The 20,732-nt window shown below is 47.4% G+C and overlaps 1 protein-coding gene across 2 annotated transcripts in view; it reads left to right on the top strand.

The window, feature by feature from the left end:
• LOC121555653 (aminopeptidase N-like) overlaps positions 1-20,732 on the top strand; it is a 79,360-nt gene that overhangs the window by 16,715 nt on the left and 41,913 nt on the right. For both annotated transcript variants that reach the window (XM_041869476.2, XM_045212773.1), the window contains exons 2-9: positions 2,363-2,505; positions 3,204-3,343; positions 4,635-4,761; positions 4,976-5,130; positions 8,562-8,675; positions 9,021-9,164; positions 10,168-10,233; positions 16,780-16,845. In XM_041869476.2, the coding sequence (XP_041725410.2) occupies positions 2,363-2,505; positions 3,204-3,343; positions 4,635-4,761; positions 4,976-5,130; positions 8,562-8,675; positions 9,021-9,164; positions 10,168-10,233; positions 16,780-16,845 (955 nt within the window). The remainder of the gene's footprint in view (positions 1-2,362; positions 2,506-3,203; positions 3,344-4,634; positions 4,762-4,975; positions 5,131-8,561; positions 8,676-9,020; positions 9,165-10,167; positions 10,234-16,779; positions 16,846-20,732) is intronic.

The raw sequence follows: 20,732 nt of genomic DNA, 5'->3' as shown, positions 1-20,732 counted from the left end.
AGTGGTGGGGGTAGTGTAGTGGCGGGGGTAGTGGTGTGGTGGGGGTAGTGTAGAGGTGGGGTAGTAGTGTGGTGGGGTAGTGGGGTGGTGGGGTAGTGTAGTGGTGGGGTAGTGGGGTGGTGGGGTGGTGGGGTAGTGGAGTGGTGGAGTGGTGGGGTAGTGGAGTGGTGGGGTAGTGTAGTGGTGGGGTAGTGTAGTGGTGGGGTAGTGGGGTGGTGGGGTAGTGTAGTGGTGGGGTAGTGGAGTTGTGGGGGTAGTGTAGAGGTGGGGTAGTGGGGTGGTGGGGTAGTGGAGTGGTGGGGTAGTGGGGTGGTGGGGTAGTGTCGTGGTGGGGGTAGTGTGGTGGTGGGGTAGTGGGGTGGTGGGGTAGTGTAGTGGTGGGGTAGTGGAGTTGTGGGGTAGTGTAGAGGTGGGGTAGTGTAGTGGTGGGGTAGTGGGGTGGTGGGGTAGTGTAGTGGTGGGGGTAGTGTGGTGGTGGGGTAGTGGGGTGGTGGGGGTAGTGTAGTGGTGGGGTAGTGTAGTGGTGGGGTAGTGTAGTGGTGGGGTAGTGTAGTGGTGGGGTAGTGTAGTGGTGGGGTAGTGGAGTGGTGCGGTAGTGTAGTGGTGGGGTAGTGTAGTGGTGGGGTAGTGTAGTGGCGGCAGTTTATTAGAAGATTTGGGGGTGTGGTTTATTGGGGGCGTGGCTTTTAGGTTGTTATTTTTGCACACCCGTCAGAGTGAATGTCATTCCAGTTAATATGGTCTATTTTATTAATCTTCTTAATAACTAACACCTGTAATGATACTTGCATAAGATACGTTGTAAAACATTGACTGCCACTGATATCATTGTTCATCTGAGCTGCTGTTATTGATCGGTATGTGCTTTGGGTTGTATGTTCAACATATTCAATTAGTCTGAAGTTAAACAATGAATTTGGGAGATCATTGTGCTTTTTTGAACCGACTGAAGGTTCTAAATTGCTTTCAACACATCATGCTCTTTGCCACCCGTTCAGAGTGAATGTCATTCAAATTCATCTGTTCTGTTGTATTCCCCAAGCAGAGATTTGCTTGTACACTGAATCTGCAATGATACTTAGAAAACTGGTTAAGGCGTCCATTGTTTAGATGTCACCATTTGCCTACAATAGGGTGGCAGGTAGCCCATCGGTCACTGGTTCGAATCCCCGAGCCGACTAGGTGATAAATCTGGCTCTGAACCCAAACTGCTCTGGATAAGAGCGTCTCTGTCCCTGAGCAAGGCTCTGAACCCCAACTGCTCTGGATAAGAGCGTCTACTAAAATGTAAATATTGTGACCGTTAAAGTTTTATGTAAAGATCAATTCGGAGTAATTATTGAATGTTATTGAACCAGTGTAATTTCTCATTTTGCGGGGAATTGATTGAACTGCTTGTACCGCAATTGAAGCGTTTTGGATAGGTAATTCCAAAGTGAAAAATCAACTCTGAACAAGATGAAAAAATGGGTGCATTTACATGAAATAATATTTAGTATTCAACTGAACTTTGGGTTTACAGTGACTTGATTCATTGGACTTTTAATCACTTGAAGTAATTTGTTGACGTTGATCCAAAGAGAAATGTGATACTGTAATACAGAGTGCTGAGTCATGATGAATTGTTCTCATCAAATCAAGGTTTATTTGTCATATACACAGGGTACAGCGTAGTGAACGATGAAACGCTTCCTGGCAGCTCTCCTCTGGAACAGTTGTTCATGTGTATACCACAGGAGGTTGGTAACACCTTCATTGGGGAGAACAGGCTCATTCTAATGACTGGAGCGGAATCGGTGGAATGGTATCAAATACATTAAACACATGGTTTCCAGGTGTTTGACTCCATTCCATTGGCTCCGTTCCAGACATTATTAAGAGCCCTCCCCTCAGCAGCCTCCAGTGGGATACCATGGGGGTGCAGTTCAATACATTCCAAGTGCAATGTATTCTGAACATTCTCACCAGTCAGTGCTTTAGGTAATTAACTGATGGTCCTTGAACTAAGACACTCAGTACCTTTACCTTTCAATGTGAACTTCAAACCGCTTCAATTGCTGATAAGAGTCTTATCAAACTGCAACTGCAACATGCAATATGAATGTATTGACTCTACGTCTAACTGTAACAGCCTTGTAGTACAGCAGTGATAACAAGCACAACATATTTCAGTAATAACTACAATATGCAGAAGGATTTAGAAGTGTTAAATAAAGGTGAAATAAAAAAAATAAAAAAAAATATGCAGAAGGATTTAGAAGTGTGAATGACTGAATGCATTGCACCTACAGTCACTATGTCTAAACTGTAACTGTCTAGTCTTCAGTGCTGTTGTGATACCGGTTGCTGTGTGTGTCGGCAGAGTTGTAGCAACCACTCAGATGCAGCCTGTGGACGCCAGGAAAGCCTTCCCCTGCTTTGATGAACCTGCCATGAAGGCCGTGTTCCACATCACCCTCCTCCACGCACATGGAACCCTGGCTCTGGCCAATGGCATGAATCTAGGTAAGCATGGAACCCTGGCTCTGGCCAATGGCATGAATCTAGGTAAGCATGGAACCCTGGCTCTGGCCAATGGCATGAATCTAGGTAAGCATGGAACCGTGGCTCTGGCCAATGGCATGAATCTAGGTAAGCATGGAACCCTGGCTCTGGCCAATGGCATGAATCTAGGTAAGCATGGAACCCTGGCTCTGGCCAATGGCATGAATCTAGGTAAGCATGGAACCCTGGCTCTGGCCAATGGCATGAATCTAGGTAAGCATGGAACCCTGGCTCTGGCCAATGGCATGAATCTAGGTATGTGTGCTGTTGGCTGCTTCTAGGTCCAAAGGGGATGGGATCTGTGATCTGTTTCCTAGATTATAGTTAGAGAGTTTAATGCTACAATCTGCCAAATGTACCTCTCGCTCAAACTGAGAGAACCAGTTCTGCCAAACTCTCAACAACTGTCTGAAGAAAATACAAGCATTGCATTTTTTAGTCTTTTTTAAAGTAAGCTGCTATACAAATATACTTTGTAGGCTGATCCACTGCCGTACTCAGCTGACTATATACTAAGTTGTGTAACCTTCTAGAATCTATGGTAGAACCTCAGAGAGTTCCTGTTGTCACTGGAGGGATCTGAACTCTGGTCTCCTGCTGGGGAAACCAATGTGTTGTCTCTGCTACGCTCACTAACCCGTTTCTCTCTCCACCTGTAGCCTCAGTCAACGTCACTGTCAACGACCAGGATGTTACTCGGACCAGCTTCAAACCCACACCCCTCATGTCAACCTATCTACTGGCCTTTGTAGTCAGTGAGTTCGATTTCATCCGGTCACCAGAAGGGGAAAAGGTTTTGGTACGTATTATTAACAGCTCTGGATCTTATTGGTCTGCGTTGGGGAGAAGTTTCCCCTTCGTACAGGTCTAGGACCAGCTTCCCCTCCCCAAATCCTCAGTTATCCCAGAACTCTAAAATCTCGCGTAATTTGGTCAGGTGTTTACGTAGTCTGTTCACGAGAGATGACCCAAATCCTCAGTTATCCCAGAACTCTAAAATCTCGCGTAATTTGGTCAGGTGTTTACGTAGTCTGTTCACGGGAGATGACCCAAATCCTTACCTCAGTTATCCCAGAACTCTAAAATCTCGCGTAATTTGGTCAGGTGTTTACGTAGTCTGTTCACGGGAGATGACCCAAATCCTTACCTCAGTTATCCCAGAACTCTAAAATCTCGCGTAATTTGGTCAGGTGTTTACGTAGTCTGTTCACGGGAGATGACCCAAATCCTTACCTCAGTTATCCCAGAACTCTAAAATCTCGCGTAATTTGGTCAGGTGTTTACGTAGTCTGTTCACGAGAGATGACCCAAATCCTTACCTCAGTTATCCCAGAACTCTAAAATCTCGCGTAATTTGGTCAGGTGTTTACGTAGTCTGTTCACGAGAGATGACCCAAATCCTCAGTTATCCCAGAACTCTAAAATCTCGCGTAATTTGGTCAGGTGTTTACGTAGTCTGTTCACGGGAGATGACCCAAATCCTCAGTTATCCCAGAACTCTAAAATCTCGCGTAATTTGGTCAGGTGTTTACGTAGTCTGTTCACGGGAGATGACCCAAATCCTCAGTTATCCCAGAACTCTAAAATCTCGCGTAATTTGGTCAGGTGTTTACGTAGTCTGTTCACGGGAGATGACCCAAATCCTTACCTCAGTTATCCCAGAACTCTAAAATCTCGCGTAATTTGGTCAGGTGTTTACGTAGTCTGTTCACGGGAGATGACCCAAATCCTTACCTCAGTTATCCCAGAACTCTAAAATCTCGCGTAATTTGGTCAGGTGTTTACGTAGTCTGTTCACGGGAGATGACCCAAACCTTAAAGGGATACTGCTCTTGGAAAGTAGATAAACGGCCTCCTGGTCAAAATCCCGAAGTCTCCCTTTAACCATTAGTAGTGAAAATGCAAAACTGACCCCAGATCAGCGTCTAGGGGAAACTTCAGCATACTACACCGTTGTGTCTTCAGGATGAGGGAGACGTTATTGTTTTATTTCTCTGTGCTGCCCTCTAGCGGTCTCTCCAGCTCAGTACAGCTGACAGGGCAGACCAGGGGACAGGATCTCATGAAGGAAAACATGTCTTTATTTCCAGATCAGGATTTGGGCTCGTAAACAGGCCATTGCTGAAGGCCAGGGAGATTACGCCCTCAAAAAAACTGGACCAATCCTGGAGTTCTTTGAAAAATACTACAACTCTAGCTATCCTCTGACCAAATCAGGTAAGACTTAAAGAGCTACGTAATATTCTTACTCTCAGATTCCCCGTCTGATGTTGAAGAGGATACGCATATTCAGTGTGCGTCCCAAATGACGCCCTATTCCCTTGTGTGGTGCACTACTTTAGACCAGGGCCCACAGGCCTCTAGACAAAAGTAGTGTACTATATAGGGAATAGGGCACCATTTGAGATTTGTACGCTCCTGTGTGTTGTAGACCAGATAGCTCTGCCTGACTTCAGTGCTGGAGCCATGGAGAACTGGGGTCTGATCACCTACAGAGAGACAGCCCTGCTCTTCAACCCTGTTAGCTCATCCAACGCAGACAAAGAGTGGATCGCTACCGTCATCTCTCATGAACTGGCTCACATGGTATGTTTTACAGTCAATACTATACTGTTATATATACGGAGTGGCTGCGCTTCAATTTTTTCTGGAATCCAAATTGTCATGGCTAAAAATACAGAGATTTCTGCGCCTGTGGCAGGATTTTCTTTTAAGGTAGCTCAGTGTCCACGCCACTGACTACATAGCTGAGTGTCCACTCCACTGACTACATAGCTGAGTGTCCACTCCACTGACTACATAGCTGAGTGTCCACTCCACTGACTACATAGCTGAGTGTCCACTCCACTGACTACATAGCTGAGTGTCCACTCCACTGACTACATAGCCGAGTGTCCACTCCACTGACTACATAGCTGAGTGTCCACTCACTGACTACATAGCTGAGTGTCCACTCCACTGACTACATAGCTGAGTGTCCACTCCACTGACTACATAGCCGAGTGTCCACTCCACTGACTACATAGCTGAGTGTCCACTCCACTGACTACATAGCTGAGTGTCCACTCCACTGACTACATAGCTGAGTGTCCACTCCACTGACTACATAGCTGAGTGTCCACTCCACTGACTACATAGCCGAGTGTCCACTCCACTGACTACATAGCTGAGTGTCCACTCCACTGACTACATAGCTGAGTGTCCACTCCACTGACTACATAGCTGAGTATCCACTCCACTGACTACATAGCTGAGTGTCCACTCCACTGACTACATAGCCGAGTGTCCACTCCACTGACTACATAGCCGAGTGTCCACTCCACTGACTACATAGCCGAGTGTCCACTCCACTGACTACATAGCCGAGTGTCCACTCCACTGACTACATAGCTGAGTGTCCACTCCACTGACTACATAGCTGAGTGTCCACTCCACTGACTACATAGCTGAGTGTCCACTCCACTGACTACATAGCCGAGTGTCCACTCCACTGACTACATAGCCGAGTGTCCACTCCACTGACTACATAGCCGAGTGTCCACTCCACTGACTACATAGCTGAGTGTCCACTCCACTGACTACATAGCCGAGTGTCCACTCCACTGACTACATAGCTGAGTGTCCACTCCACTGACTACATAGCCGAGTGTCCACTCCACTGACTACATAGCTCAGTGTCCACTCCACTGACTACATAGCTGAGTGTCCACTCCACTGACTACATAGCTGAGTGTCCACTCCACTGACTACATACAGTGCATTCAGAAAGTATTCAGACCCCTTGACTTTTTCCACATTTTGTTACGTTACAGCCTTATTCTAAAATGGATGAAATTAAAATGTTCCCTCGTCAATCTACACACAATACCCCATAATGACAAAGTGAAAACGGGTTTTTATAAATTTTGGCAAATTTATTAAAAATAAAAACAGAAATACGTTATTTACATAAATATTCAGACACTTTGTTATGAGACTTGAAATTTAGCTCAGGTGCATCCTGTTTCCATTGATCATCCTTGACATGTTTCTACAACTTGATTGGAGTCCACCTGTGGTAAATTCAATTGATTGGACATGATTTGGAAAGGCACACACCTGTCTATATAAGGTCCCACAGTTGACAGTGCATGTCAGAGCAAAAACCAAGCCATGAGGTCGAAGGAATTGTCCATAGAGCTCCGAGACAGGATTGTGTCAAGGCAGAGATCTGGGGAAGGGTACCAAAACATTTATGCAGCATTGAAGGTCCTCAAGAACACAGTGGCCTCCATCATTCTTAAATGGAAGAAGTTTGGAACCACCAAGACTCTTCCTTGAGCTGGCCGCCCGGACAAACTGAGCAATCGGGGGAGAAGGGCCTTGGTCAGGGAGGTGACCAAGAGCCCGATGGTCACTCTGACAGACCTCCAGAGTTCCTCTATGGAGATGGGAGAACCTTCCAGAAGGACAACCATCTCTGCAGCACTCCACCAATCAGGCCTTTATGGTAGAGTGGCCAGACGGAAGCCACTCCTCAGTAAAAGGCACATGACAGCCCGTTTGGAGTTTGCCAAAAAGCACCTAAAGGACTCTCAGACCATGCAAAACAAGATTCTCTAGTCTGATGAAACCAAGATTGAACTCTTTGGCCTGAATGCCAAGCGTCACGTCTGGAGGAAACCTGGCACCATCCCTACGGTGAAGCATGGTGGTGGCAGCATCATGCTGTGGGGATGCTTTTCAGTGGCAGGGACTGGGAGACTAGGATTTGGGTTGGCAGATTTAGAAATATTTCCATAGGTATCCCTAAGGCCCCTGGGCTAAATGGTGTGTGCATTGATTAGTTTAGTGAAGTGTGGGATGGGAGAGTTCTGATAGCAGCCTGTCCGTGTCATGGGTGTTCAGTTTGGCTGTTTCGGGTTACTCGTCCAGAGACCTGCTGTCTGGTTGGGGGAGCCTGTCTGCAACCTGGGACCTCTGCAGGGATTTAGCAAATGTCAGGCAGATCTGCTCCCATCTGCTCTCCAAAGACATGATTCCTAGAGTTTCGAGGGCTTCACAAAAGCTGGTGTACAACTCGCCCATAATTATTCTGCAGGCTGTCTTCTGGACGCTCTCCAGCTGAGCAGACAGAGGTTGAGAGAGGCCAGGGTGCCAGGCAGCGACAGCATACTCCAGAACTGGTCTGACGTGGAAAATATGGACTTTAGCCTTTACTACTGTAGCCCATAGAAAACATTGAATAACACACTCATAAATGGCAAAAAAGACAGTCAAAAAATGAATCATAAGGAAAAAGGTTTGGAAGTGTTTGTTCTATATCTCGGAGATACAAGAAAACTCTGGAAATATTGTAGTTTTTCTTTTTGACACATATTTAACCCCTTATTTTTGTTGGCACAAAACTACCTCCATACTTCCATTCATTTCTATGAGTTACCTTCAGACACTACAGACGTTTTTGTGAAAAGACACATTTATTGGGATGTCTCAACCTGATGTCTCCAGCTTCAACTGACATTTTGATGGGGATTATTTTATTATGTTACTTAGAATGACGCACTGGTGCATCAATAGACTCTTAAGGAATTATTAAAGTGTTTAAAAAAATAAAAATAAAAATAAATAAAAAAAAGTTACAAAGAGAAATTAATTTTATAAATAAAAATACTAAAAAAAAAAAAATGTGGGTACAGTGGTTATCCCACTGGCTATAGGGTGAATGCACCAATTTGTAAGTCGCTCTGGATAAGAGCGTCTGCTAAATGACGTAAATGTAAATGTTAATACTAATATTATTTATTACATGTAGCCTACGGTGCATCCCAAATGGAACCCTGTTCCATATATAGTTCACTACTTTTGACCAGGAGCCTTTGGAAATAGGGAGCAACCAGAGGCTCCATGTAATAGCTCATTTAACACCTTATTAATGTACATGTAGTGTCCATATTAGGACAGTCTCTGGTTATTATATTGCAGCCTGTGTCCAGTCCCTCTCTGCCGCTGTATGAACGGGGTTTATGTGTCCTCAGTGGTTTGGGAACCTGGTGACCATGAAGTGGTGGAATGACCTGTGGCTCAACGAGGGCTTTGCCTCCTACGTCTCGTATCTGGGGGCCAACTCTGCTGAACCGACATGGAACATTGTGAGTCTTTCTTTTTTTTAAAAATTATATCTGTGTGTACGGTACAACTTTAACTGTTACACAGCTCTCCAAATATACATGTTTCTCAAGGATTTAACCGACAAAGAAATCTGCTCTCCAAATTCCATTTGACGATAAAAGTGAAAGTCCCGTGTAGCTCAGTTGGTAGAGCATGGCGTTTGCAATGCCAGGGTTGTGGGTTCGTTTCCCACGGGGGGCCAGTATGAAAAAAAATAATGTATGCACTTTAACTGTAAGTCGCTCTGGATAAGAGCGTCTGCTAAATGACTAAACATTTTAAAAGCGGAGGCCTTCTGTGTTGACCTGTTAACTCTCTCTCCACAGACAGACCTGATAGTGCTGAATGAGGTGCATGGTGTGATGTCTGCAGACGCGCTGGCCTCCTCTCACCCTCTCTCTGCTAAAGAGGAAGACATCATGAGACCTGCACAGATCAGTGAACTGTTTGACTCCATCACCTACAGCAAGGTGTGGTTCTAATCAAACCTCTTACTGGCGTCCTACAGATGCAGTCTTTTTCTGCGCTTCACAACACAGCACAGCATGCCACATTCACCTGGGTCAAAATCATATGGGTCAAAGTCACCTGGGTCAAAGTCACCTGGGTCAAAATCGCCTTTAAATAAATAAATCAGCAATACATTGAAATAGCAAATGCCACACGTCCTCAAGGAAATGAAATTATTTTGTGTCTGCATTTCTCTTACGGATTTTGACTCAGGTGACTGAGGTAGGCTGTACTGGGCCGTGACAGGCTGTACTGGGCCGTGACAGGTGAGTGAGGCAGGCTGTACTGGGTCGTGACAGGCTGTACTGGGTCGTGACAGGCTGTACTGGGCCATGACAGGCTGTACTGGGTCATGTCAGGCTGTACTGGGTCGTGTCAGGCTGTACTGGGTCGTGTCAGGCTGTACTGGGTCGTGACAGGCTGTACTGGGTCGTGTCAGGCTGTACTGGGTCGTGTCAGGCTGTACTGGGTCGTGACAGGCTGTACTGGGTCATGACAGGTGAGTGAGGCAGGCTGTACTGGGTCGTGACAGGCTGTACTGGGTCGTGACAGGCTGTACTGGGCCGTGACAGGCTGTACTGGGCCGTGACAGGCTGTACTGGGCCATGACAGGCTGTGCTGGGTCGTGACAGGCTGTGCTGGGTCGTGACAGGCTGTACTGGGCCATGACAGGCTGTACTGGGCCATGACAGGCTGTACTGGGCCGTGACAGGCTGTACTGGGTCGTGACAGGCTGTACTGGGTCGTGACAGGTGAGTGAGGCAGGCTGTACTGGGCCGTGACAGGCTGTACTGGGTCGTGACAGGCTGTACTGGGCCATGACAGGCTGTACTGGGCCGTGACAGGCTGTACTGGGCCGTGACAGGCTGTACTGGGCCGTGACAGGCTGTACTGGGCCGTGACGGGCACAAAACGTCAGTCATCATGTTTTATTTCTTATATCCTGTGTTCTCTTCCTCCCAGGGAGCTGCAGTTCTGAGGATGCTGTCTGAGTTCTTGACAGAGCCTGTCTTCGCCCGAGGACTTAGTGTGAGTATTGTTTACGTACATTACTAATCACTATATTTTGTATCACATCATTTTGTTGATATATATAAAGTGACACATATTTAAGTGAGAACGTACAGTTATGAATATAACTACTGTTCCCTGAAGGAGGGAACGAGGTATAACATGCTATTGGGAGTCAACGACCAATCACATTCACTTTAAGAAAACTAAAAACACACCCAATGGGCCAATGAACGCAGAGTCCACTTCCAGACTAGAATACAGTATATACATATGAGATTAATAAAGCAGTATGTAAACATTGTTAAAGTGATGATATAATGGCGCCAGAGGGGATGGCTGCCGTTTTACGGGCTCATAACCAATTGTGCTATTTTGTTATTTTTTTCGCATTGTTTGTAACTTATTTTGTACATAAAGTTGATGCTACCATCTCTTATGACCGAAAAGAGCTTCTGGACATCAGAACAGCGATTACTCACCTCGAACTGGACAAATATATATTATTTAATGAGTCCGACGCAAAGGATATACTGCTTCCCGGAGACCAGGCCCAAATCCCCGTCATTCACGTGAAGAAAAGACGGAGACACAGGGGGCGGAGGTCGGGGCGGAGGTCGGGGCGGAGGTCGGGGCGGAGGTCGGGGCGGAGGTCGGGGCGGAGGTCGGGGTGCCTTGTGAGGATTCGTAGGCGAGTGAGTAAATCGCCATTACCATCGGTTCTATTGGCCAACGTGCAATCACTGGAAAACAAATTGGATGATCTATGATCGAGACTATCCTACCAACGGACATGAAAAATTGTAATGTTTCACCGAGTCGTGGCTGAACGATGACATGGATAATATAGAGCTGGCTGGGTTTTCCGTGCATCGACAGGACAGAGCAGCTGCGTCTGGTAAGACGAGGGGCGGAGGGGTGTGTCTATTTGTAAACAACAGCTGGTGCGCGATGTCTAATATTAAAGAAGTCTCTAGGTTTTGGTCGCCTGAGGTAGAGTTGTAGACCCACTATCTACCAAGAGAGTTCTCATCTATATTATTCGTAGCCGTTTATTTACCACCACAAACCGATGCTGGCACTAAGACCGTACTCAACGAGCTGTATAAGGCCATAAGCAAACAAGAAAATGCTCATCCAGAAGCGACGCTCCTAGTGGCCGGGGACTTTAATGCAGGCAAACTTAAATCAGTTTTACCTCATTTCTACCAGCATGTTAAATGTGCAACCAGAGGGAAAAAAACTCTAGACCACCTTTACTTCACTGACAGAGACGCATAGAAAGCTCTCCCTCGCCCTCCATTTGGCAAATCTGACCATAATTCTATCCTCCTGATTCCTGCTTAGAGCAAAAACTAAAGCAGGAAGTACCAGTGACTCGCTCAATAAGGAAGTGGTCAGATGACGCGGATGCTACGCTACAGGACTGTTTTGCTAGCACAGACTGGAATATGTTCCATGATTCATCCAATGGCATTGAGGAGTATACCACCTCAGTCACCGGCTTCATCAATATGTGCATTGACGACGTCGTCCCCACAGTGACCGTACGTACATATCCCAACCAGAAGCCATGGATTACAGGCAACATCCGCACCAAGATAAAGCGGCAGCTCTAGCCTTTCAAGGAGCGGGACACTAATCCAGACGCTTATAAGAAATCCCGCTATGCCCTCCGACGAACCATCAAACAGGCAACGCATCAATACAGGACTAAGATTGAATCCTACTACAGCGGCTCTGACGCTCGTCTGATGTGGCAGGGCTTGCAAACTTTTACAGACTACAAAGGGAAACTCAGCAGCGAGCTGCGCAGTGACGTGAGCCTACCAGACGAGCGAAATGCCTTTTATGCTCGCTTCAAGGCAAGCAATACTGAAGCATGCATGAGAGCACCAGCTGTTCCGGACGACTGAGTGATCACGCTCTCCCTAGCCGATGTGAGCAAGACCTTTAAACAGGACAACATTCACAAGACCGAAGGGCCAGACAGATTACCAGGGCGTGTACTCAGAGCATGCGCAGACCAACTGGCAAGTGTCTTCGCTGACATTTTCAACCTCTCCCTGACCGAGTCTGTAATTCCAGCATGTTTCAAGTAGACCACCATAGTCCCTGTGCCCAAGAATGCAAAGGTAATCTGCCTAAATGACTACCGCCCTGTAGCACTCACGTCGGTAGCCATGAAGTGCATGGCTCACATCAACACCATCATCCCGGAAACCCTACACCCACTCCAATTCGCATACCGCCCCAACAGATCCACAGATGACGCAATCTCAATCGCACTCCACACTGCCCATTCCCACCTGGACAAAAGGAACACCTATGTGAGAATGCTGTTCATTGACTACAGCTCAGTGTTCAGCACCATAGTGCCCACAAAGCTCATCACTAAGCTAAGGACCCTAGGACTAAACACCTCCCTCTGCAACTGGATCCTGGACTTCCTGACGGGCCGCCCCCAGGTGGTAAGGGTAGGCAACAACACATCTGCCACGCTGATCCTCAATACCGGGGCCCCTCAGGGGTGCGTGCTCAGTCCCCTCCTGTACTCCCTGTTCACCCACGACTGCGTGGCCAAGCACGACTCCAACACCATTATTAAGTTTGCTGACGACACAACAGCGGTAGTCCTGATCACCGACAACGATGAGACAGCCTATAGGGAGGAGGTCAGAGACCTGGCAGTGTGGTGCCAGGAAAACAACCTCTCCCTAAATGTGAGCAAGACAAAGGAGATGATCGTGGACTACAGGAAAAGGACATCGACGGGGCTGTAGTGGAGTGTAGTGCGTATGGCCCAATACATCACTGGGGCCAAGCTTCCTGCCATCCAGGACCTATATACTAGGCAGTGTCAGAGGAAGGCTCCAAAAATGGTCAAAGACTCCAGTCACCCAAGTCATAGACTGTTCTCTCTGCTAACGCACGGCAAGCGGTACCAAAGACTCCAGTCACCCAAGTCATAGACTGTTCTCTCTGCTAACGCACGGCAAGCGGTACCAAAGACTCCAGTCACCCAAGTCATAGACTGTTCTCTCTGCTACCGTACGGCAAGCGGTACCAAAGACTCCAGTCCCCCAAGTCATAGACTGTTCTCTCTGCTAACTCACGGCAAGCGGTACCGGAGTGCCAAGGTCCAAAAGGCTCCTTAACAGCTTCTACAACCAGGCCATAAGACTGCTGAACAATTAATCAAATGGCCACCCGGACTATTTACTCTCAGTCCCAGCTTTGATGCACCTGTACTGACCTCGTCTTCTGGATGATAGCGGGGTGAACAGGCAGTGGCTCGGAGATTATCCGTTCACCTACTCTCCGTCTCACAAAGACACGGCGGTTGGAACCAAAAATCTCAAATTTGGGACTCACCAGACCAAAGGACAGATTTCCACCGGTCTAATGTCCGTTGCTCGTGTTTCTTGGCCCAAGCAAGTCTCTTCATCTTATTGGTGTCCTTTAGGCCTGATTCACACAGTCTTCTCTGAACAGTTGATGTTGAGATGAATCTGTTACTTGAAGTCTGTGGAGCATTTATTTGGGCTGCAATCTGAGGCTGGTAACTCTAATGAACTTATTCTCTGCAGCAGAGGTAACTCTGGGTCTTCCTTTCCGGTGGCGGTCCTCATGAGAGCCAGTTTCATCACAGCCCTTGATGGTTTTTGCGACTGCACTTGAAGAAACTTTCAAATTTCTTGAAATGTTCCGCATTGACTGACCTTTATGTCTTAAAATAATGATGGACTGTCGTTTCTCTTTGCTTATTTGAGCTGTTCTTGCCATAATATGGACTTAGTCTTTTACCAAATAGGGCTATCTTCTGTATACCCCCCACCTACCTTGTCACAACACAACTGATTGGCTCAAACGCATTAAGAAGGAAAGAAATTCCACAAATTAACTTTTAAGAAGGCACACCTGTTAATTTAAATGCATTCCAGGTGACTACTTCATGAAGCTGGTTGAGAGAATGCCAAGAGTGTGCAAAACTGTCGTTAAGGCAACATATATTTTGATTTCTTTAACACTTTTTTGGTTACTACTTGATTCCATATGTGTTATTTCATAGTTGTGATGTCTTCACTATTATTCTATAATACAGAAAACAGTAAAAATAAAGAAAAACCCTTGAATGAGCAGGTGTGTCCAACCTTTTGACTGGTACTGTATGTGTGTGCACTCACTACTGCCATGCAACCTCTGTTGTTCACTGGAAGCAAACGGAGGAGGTGAGACAGAGGACAGCTGGAACGCTAGAGACCTCTAGTCTATAGGCATAACAGAAGGAGCAAAAGCTGCATTAAGACGTAACACCACCTTGGAGTCGTCAGGTGCAAACTCCAAACAGGAAGGGTGTACTGATAGCGTGGAGTCCCAACATGCTTGTCCGCTAAGGCCATGAGAAGGGCAGTCTTGTAGGAAGGACCTCCAGGTCCACAGACTATAATGGTCCAAAAGGAGGCTCACGCGGAGGTCGGTGCCATAGGCTTAGAGACTGGTCTGGGCCGACCCACACCTTTAACCTGACACCAACCCTGAAACTCCTTCAACCTGACACCAACCCTGAAACTCCTTCCGCCTGACACCAACCCTGAAACTCCTTCAGGCTGACACCAACCCTGAAACTCTTCAGCCTGACACCAACCCTGAAACTCCTTCAGGCTGACACCAACCCTGAAACTCCTTCAGGCTGACACCAACCCTGAAACTCCTTCAGCCTGACACCAACCCTGAAACTCCTTCAGGCTGACACCAACCCTGAAACTCCTTCAACCTGACACCAACCCTGAAACTCCTTCAGGCTGACACCAACCCTGAAACTCCTTCAACCTGACACCAACCCTGAAACTCCTTCAACCTGACACCAACCCTGAAACTCCTTCAGGCTGACACCAACCCTGAAACTCCTTCAGGCTGACACCAACCCTGAAACTCCTTCAGCCTGACACCAACCCTGAAACTCCTTCAGCCTGACACCAACCCTGAAACTCCTTCAGCCTGACACCAACCCTGAAACTCCTTCAGCCTGACACCAACCCTGAAACTCCTTCAGGCTGACACCAACCCTGAAACTCCTTCAGCCTGACACCAACCCTGAAACTCCTTCAGGCTGACACCAACCCTGAAACTCCTTCAGCCTGACACCAACCCTGAAACTCCTTCAGGCTGACACCAACCCTGAAACTCCTTCAGCCTGACACCAACCCTGAAACTCCTTCAGGCTGACACCAACCCTGAAACTCCTTCAGCCTGACACCAACCCTGAAACTCCTTCAGGCTGACACCAACCCTGAAACTCCTTCAGGCTGACACCAACCCTGAAACTCCTTCAGGCTGACACCAACCCTGAAACTCCTTCAGGCTGACACCAACCCTGAAACTCCTTCAGGCTGACACCAACCCTGAAACTCCTTCAACCTGACACCAACCCTGAAACTCCTTCAACCTGACACCAACCCTGAAACTCCTTCAGGCTGACACCAACCCTGAAACTCCTTCAGGCTGACACCAACCCTGAAACTCCTTCAGGCTGACACCAACCCTGAAACTCCTTCAGGCTGACACCAACCCTGAAACTCCTTCAGGCTGACACCAACCCTGAAACTCCTTCAACCTGACACCAACCCTGAAACTCCTTCAACCTGACACCAACCCTGAAACTCCTTCAGGCTGACACCAACCCTGAAACTCCTTCAGGCTGACACCAACCCTGAAACTCCTTCAGCCTGACACCAACCCTGAAACTCCTTCAGCCTGACACCAACCCTGAAACTCCTTCAGGCTGACACCAACCCTGAAACTCCTTCAGGCTGACACCAACCCTGAAACTCCTTCAACCTGACACCAACCCTGAAACTCCTTCAGGCTGACACCAACCCTGAAACTCCTTCAGGCTGACACCAACCCTGAAACTCCTTCAGCCTGACACCAACCCTGAAACTCCTTCAGCCTGACACCAACCCTGAAACTCCTTCAGGCTGACACCAACCCTGAAACTCCTTCAGGCTGACACCAACCAGCCGTGTTCTATTCGGGAGTGAAGGACTAAGACTAGCCTCTCTAATAGCCTCTAAGACCAGGTGGCTAACTAGCTTCCCACACCTGCATGCAAGCTAGACACGCCCCCTCTAAAACAGTTACACTGAATGTGAGTTATTCCAGGTCAAAAACCAGAAACAGTCAAGCCGGGAAACCCCCCCAGAAACAGATACCAAGACCCAAAATTAATCTAGGGGGACGAGTACTCTCTCCCCACTAACAGACACCTAAGTCGGAGCCGAATCCAGTAGTCTTTGTTTGCTTGAAAAGGTTTGTAAATTGCGTGACGCGGTCCTCCAGGCGAGCTGAAGAGCGAAGAATTGAGGAAATGAATGTTATAGCCAGGAAGGCTTGCTTCCGAGGGCGGGCTTTGCATTGATTGGCCCATTGGGCGTGTTTTTTGTTTTCTTCAGGTGAATGTGATTGGTCGTTGACTCCCCTTAGTATCTTATAGCGAGTGACCGACTGAAAGGGAACTGATTTGGTATATTGAGGCTGAAATGTGACTTGATCTCTCCACAGACGTATCTGAATACATTCAAGTACAGCAACACAGTCTACCAGGACCTCTGGAAGCACCTGCAGATGGTAATCAATGATCCTTGTCATAATGTGTACCTTCATATACATGGCCCATTATTAATTAAGGGCCCGATTCAGACTTAGGAAATGTATGCCTTTCCTACGTACTTCTCAATAGCTGGTATTCAGACATACCTTATGAAGGTGCGTAACGGCCTTTGCAGGCGTGGTTCCCCTTGCGCACGCTGAATACATTTAATTCAACTGCTGAAAACCCTCCCACTTGCTGGCCAGCAGATTTTCTCGTGGAGTTTTCATTCAATAGGGTTTTCAGTACATTTTTCTTAAGCCATCCCTTTAAATACGGTGTACATTTAATTTTGTGGACAGACTCAATAGAATACATATAGAGAAGGGGTTCAGAATATAGGGATCAATTAAAGTAAGACATCTCTGCCTCTTCATCTCAGTTTCAGCACCAACTGATAGATTTAAAAGTACTCTGATCTCTGATTAGTCCCCTGTAGCTCAGTTGGTAGAGCATGGCGCTTGCAACGCCAGGGTTGTGGGTTCGTTTCCCACGGGGGGCCAGTATGAAAAATGTATGCACTCACTAACTGTAAGTCGCTCTGGATAAGAGCATCTGCTAAATGACTAAAATGTAAATGATTATTTAGGGTTAGGAAAGTATTTATGAATCATCCTGAAAGTTGTCATATTCAAGTTCATTCCATGAAATATTGGGAAGGTGGAAAAAAGTGTACATTAGGGGTTGAACCTATAAATCTACCCTAATAATCCTCACTGAGCGTGGAACTGTATGACGATGGTCCAGTCGTCGTGAACCGTGTGCCAGGCTCCAGGTTCAAACTGCCACATGTCGTTTGAGTTCCATAAGGTTTTAAATAGGCTACATGTCCCAAATTATTACACAATGTTCGTCTAATATGATCCACTAGCGACCCAGGAACAACTTCAAAGACGTGACGGGGGAAAGAAAGGGAAACGGACTGGAATGATGCAAAATGTAGGCTACAAACTGAAGGAAACTAACACTAAAGTGACAGTTATAAATGTAGAAAACGGAGAAAAGCCCGGGAATATAATTAAAACATTCTAAAGCGCATACATCATCTCGGCAGGTTCAGCCCTATTGAAGCCTATAGCTTGGGTCTCCAGGTTCAGCCCTATTGGGTCTCCAGGTTCAGCCCTATTGAAGCCTATAGCTTGGGTCTCCAGGTTCAGCCCTATTGAAGCCTATAGCTTGGGTCTCCAGGTTCAGCCCTATTGAAGCCTATAGCTTGGGTCTCCAGGTTCAGCCCTATTGGGTCTCCAGGTTCAGCCCTATTGGGTCTCCAGGTTCAGCCCTATTGGGTCTCCAGGTTCAGCCCTATTGGGTCTCCAGGTTCAGCCCTATTGGGTCTCCAGGTTCAGCCCTATTGGGTCTCCAGGTTCAGCCCTATTGAAGCCTATAGCTTGGGTCTCCAGGTTCAGCCCTATTGAAGCCTATAGCTTGGGTCTCCAGGTTCAGCCCTATTGAAGCCTATAGCTTGGGTCTCCAGGTTCAGCCCTATTGGGTCTCCAGGTTCAGCCCTATTGAAGCCTATAGCTTGGGTCTCCAGGTTCAGCCCTATTGGGTCTCCAGGTTCAGCCCTATTGGGTCTCCAGGTTCAGCCCTATTGGGTCTCCAGGTTCAGCCCTATTGAAGCCTATAGCTTGGGTCTCCAGGTTCAGCCCTATTGAAGCCTATAGCTTGGGTCTCCAGGTTCAGCCCTATTGGGTCTCCAGGTTCAGCCCTATTGGGTCTCCAGGTTCAGCCCTATTGAAGCCTATAGCTTGGGTCTCCAGGTTCAGCCCTATTGAAGCCTATAGCTTGGGTCTCCAGGTTCAGCCCCTATTGAAGCCTATAGCTTGGGTATCCAGGTTCAGCCCTATTGAAGCCTATAGCTTGGGTCTCCAGGTTCAGCCCTATTGGGTCTCCAGGTTCAGCCCTATTGGGTCTCCAGGTTCAGCCCTATTGAAGCCTATAGCTTGGGTCTCCAGGTTCAGCCCTATTGAAGCCTATAGCTTGGGTCTCCAGGTTCAGCCCTATTGAAGCCTATAGCTTGGGTCTCCAGGTTCAGCCCTATTGAAGCCTATAGCTTGGGTCTCCAGGTTCAGCCCTATTGAAGCCTATAGCTTGGGTCTCCAGGTTCAGCCCTATTGGGTCTCCAGGTTCAGCCCTATTGGGTCTCCAGGTTCAGCCCTATTGAAGCCTATAGCTTGGGTCTCCAGGTTCAGCCCTATTGAAGCCTATAGCTTGGGTCTCCAGGTTCAGCCCTATTGGGTCTCCAGGTTCAGCCCTATTGAAGCCTATAGCTTGGGTATCCAGGTTCAGCCCTATTGGGTCTCCAGGTTCAGCCCTACAGAAGCCTATAGCTTGGGTCTCCAGGTTCAGCCCTATTGGGTCTCCAGGTTCAGCCCTATTGAAGCCTATAGCTTGGGGCTCCAGGTTCAGCCCTATTGAAGCCTATAGCTTGGGTCTCCAGGTTCAGCCCTATTGGGTCTCCAGGTTCAGCCCTATTGAAGCCTATAGCTTGGGTATCCAGGTTCAGCCCTATTGGGTCTCCAGGTTCAGCCCTACAGAAGCCTATAGCTTGGGTCTCCAGGTTCAGCCCTATTGGGTCTCCAGGTTCAGCCCTATTGAAGCCTATAGCTTGGGTCTCCAGGTTCAGCCCTATTGGGTCTCCAGGTTCAGCCCTATTGAAGCCTATAGCTTGGGTCTCCAGGTTCAGCCCTATTGGGTCTCCAGGTTCAGCCCTATTGAAGCCTATAGCTTGGGTCTCCAGGTTCAGCCCTATTGGGTCTCCAGGTTCAGCCCTATTGGGTCTCCAGGTTCAGCCCTATTGAAGCCTATAGCTTGGGTCTCCAGGTTCAGCCCTATTGGGTCTCCAGGTTCAGCCCTATTGAAGCCTATAGCTTGGGTCTCCAGGTTCAGCCCTATTGGGTCTCCAGGTTCAGCCCTATTGAAGCCTATAGCTTGGGTCTCCAGGTTCAGCCCTATTGAAGCCTATAGCTTGGGTCTCCAGGTTCAGCCCTATTGAAGCCTATAGCTTGGGTCTCCAGGTTCAGCCCTATTGAAGCCTATAGCTTGGGTCTCCAGGTTCAGCCCTATTGAAGCCTATAGCTTGGGTCTCCAGGTTCAGCCCTATTGAAGCCTATAGCTTGGGTCTCCAGGTTCAGCCCTATTGAAGCCTATAGCTTGGGTCTCCAGGTTCAGCCCTATTGAAGCCTATAGCTTGGGTCTCCAGGTTCAGCCCTATTGGGTCTCCAGGTTCAGCCCTATTGGGTCTCCAGGTTCAGCCCTATTGGGTCTCCAGGTTCAGCCCTATTGGGTCTCCACATTTCATCCACGCACATTATGAGGGCATACAATAACAATTTAGAATAATGGCAGAGCTATTTATAGCTTGTTTCAATGTGGAAAAGGAGCCACAATACATGTCATGTTGATACGACTGGTTTCACATTCATCTCCAGGGATCATAAGGAAAAATCATCTGAAACAATTGGTATGTGTATTTACAATACACTTCCCCAAACGGATTACTAATTGACCTAGCTGTTATCAACAGCTCTTATCCATTTATAAATGACAGTGCATGGAGAATGGTGTTATTTCTATCGGAAAAAAGAAAGGAGATGCTTTTCCACTTGGAACCAGCAGGTTCGCTCGACCTTATTCATGGTTTCCTCAGACCTTATTCATGGTTTCCTCAGACCTTATTCATGGTTTCCTCAGACCTTATTCATGGTTTCCTCAGACCTTATTCATGGTTTCCTCAGACCTTATTCATGGTTTCCTCAGACCTTATTCATGGTTTCCTCAGACCTTATTCATGGTTTCCTCAGACCTTATTCATGATTTCCTCAGACCTTATTCATGGTTTCCTCAGACCTTATTCATGGTTTCC

Source organism: Coregonus clupeaformis, unplaced genomic scaffold (genome assembly GCF_020615455.1).
Source record: "Coregonus clupeaformis isolate EN_2021a unplaced genomic scaffold, ASM2061545v1 scaf0050, whole genome shotgun sequence".
Taxonomy (NCBI): Eukaryota; Metazoa; Chordata; class Actinopteri; order Salmoniformes; family Salmonidae; genus Coregonus; species Coregonus clupeaformis.
The sequence above is the reverse complement of the archived record's forward strand: the minus strand, read 5'-3'. Positions and strand labels throughout refer to the sequence as shown.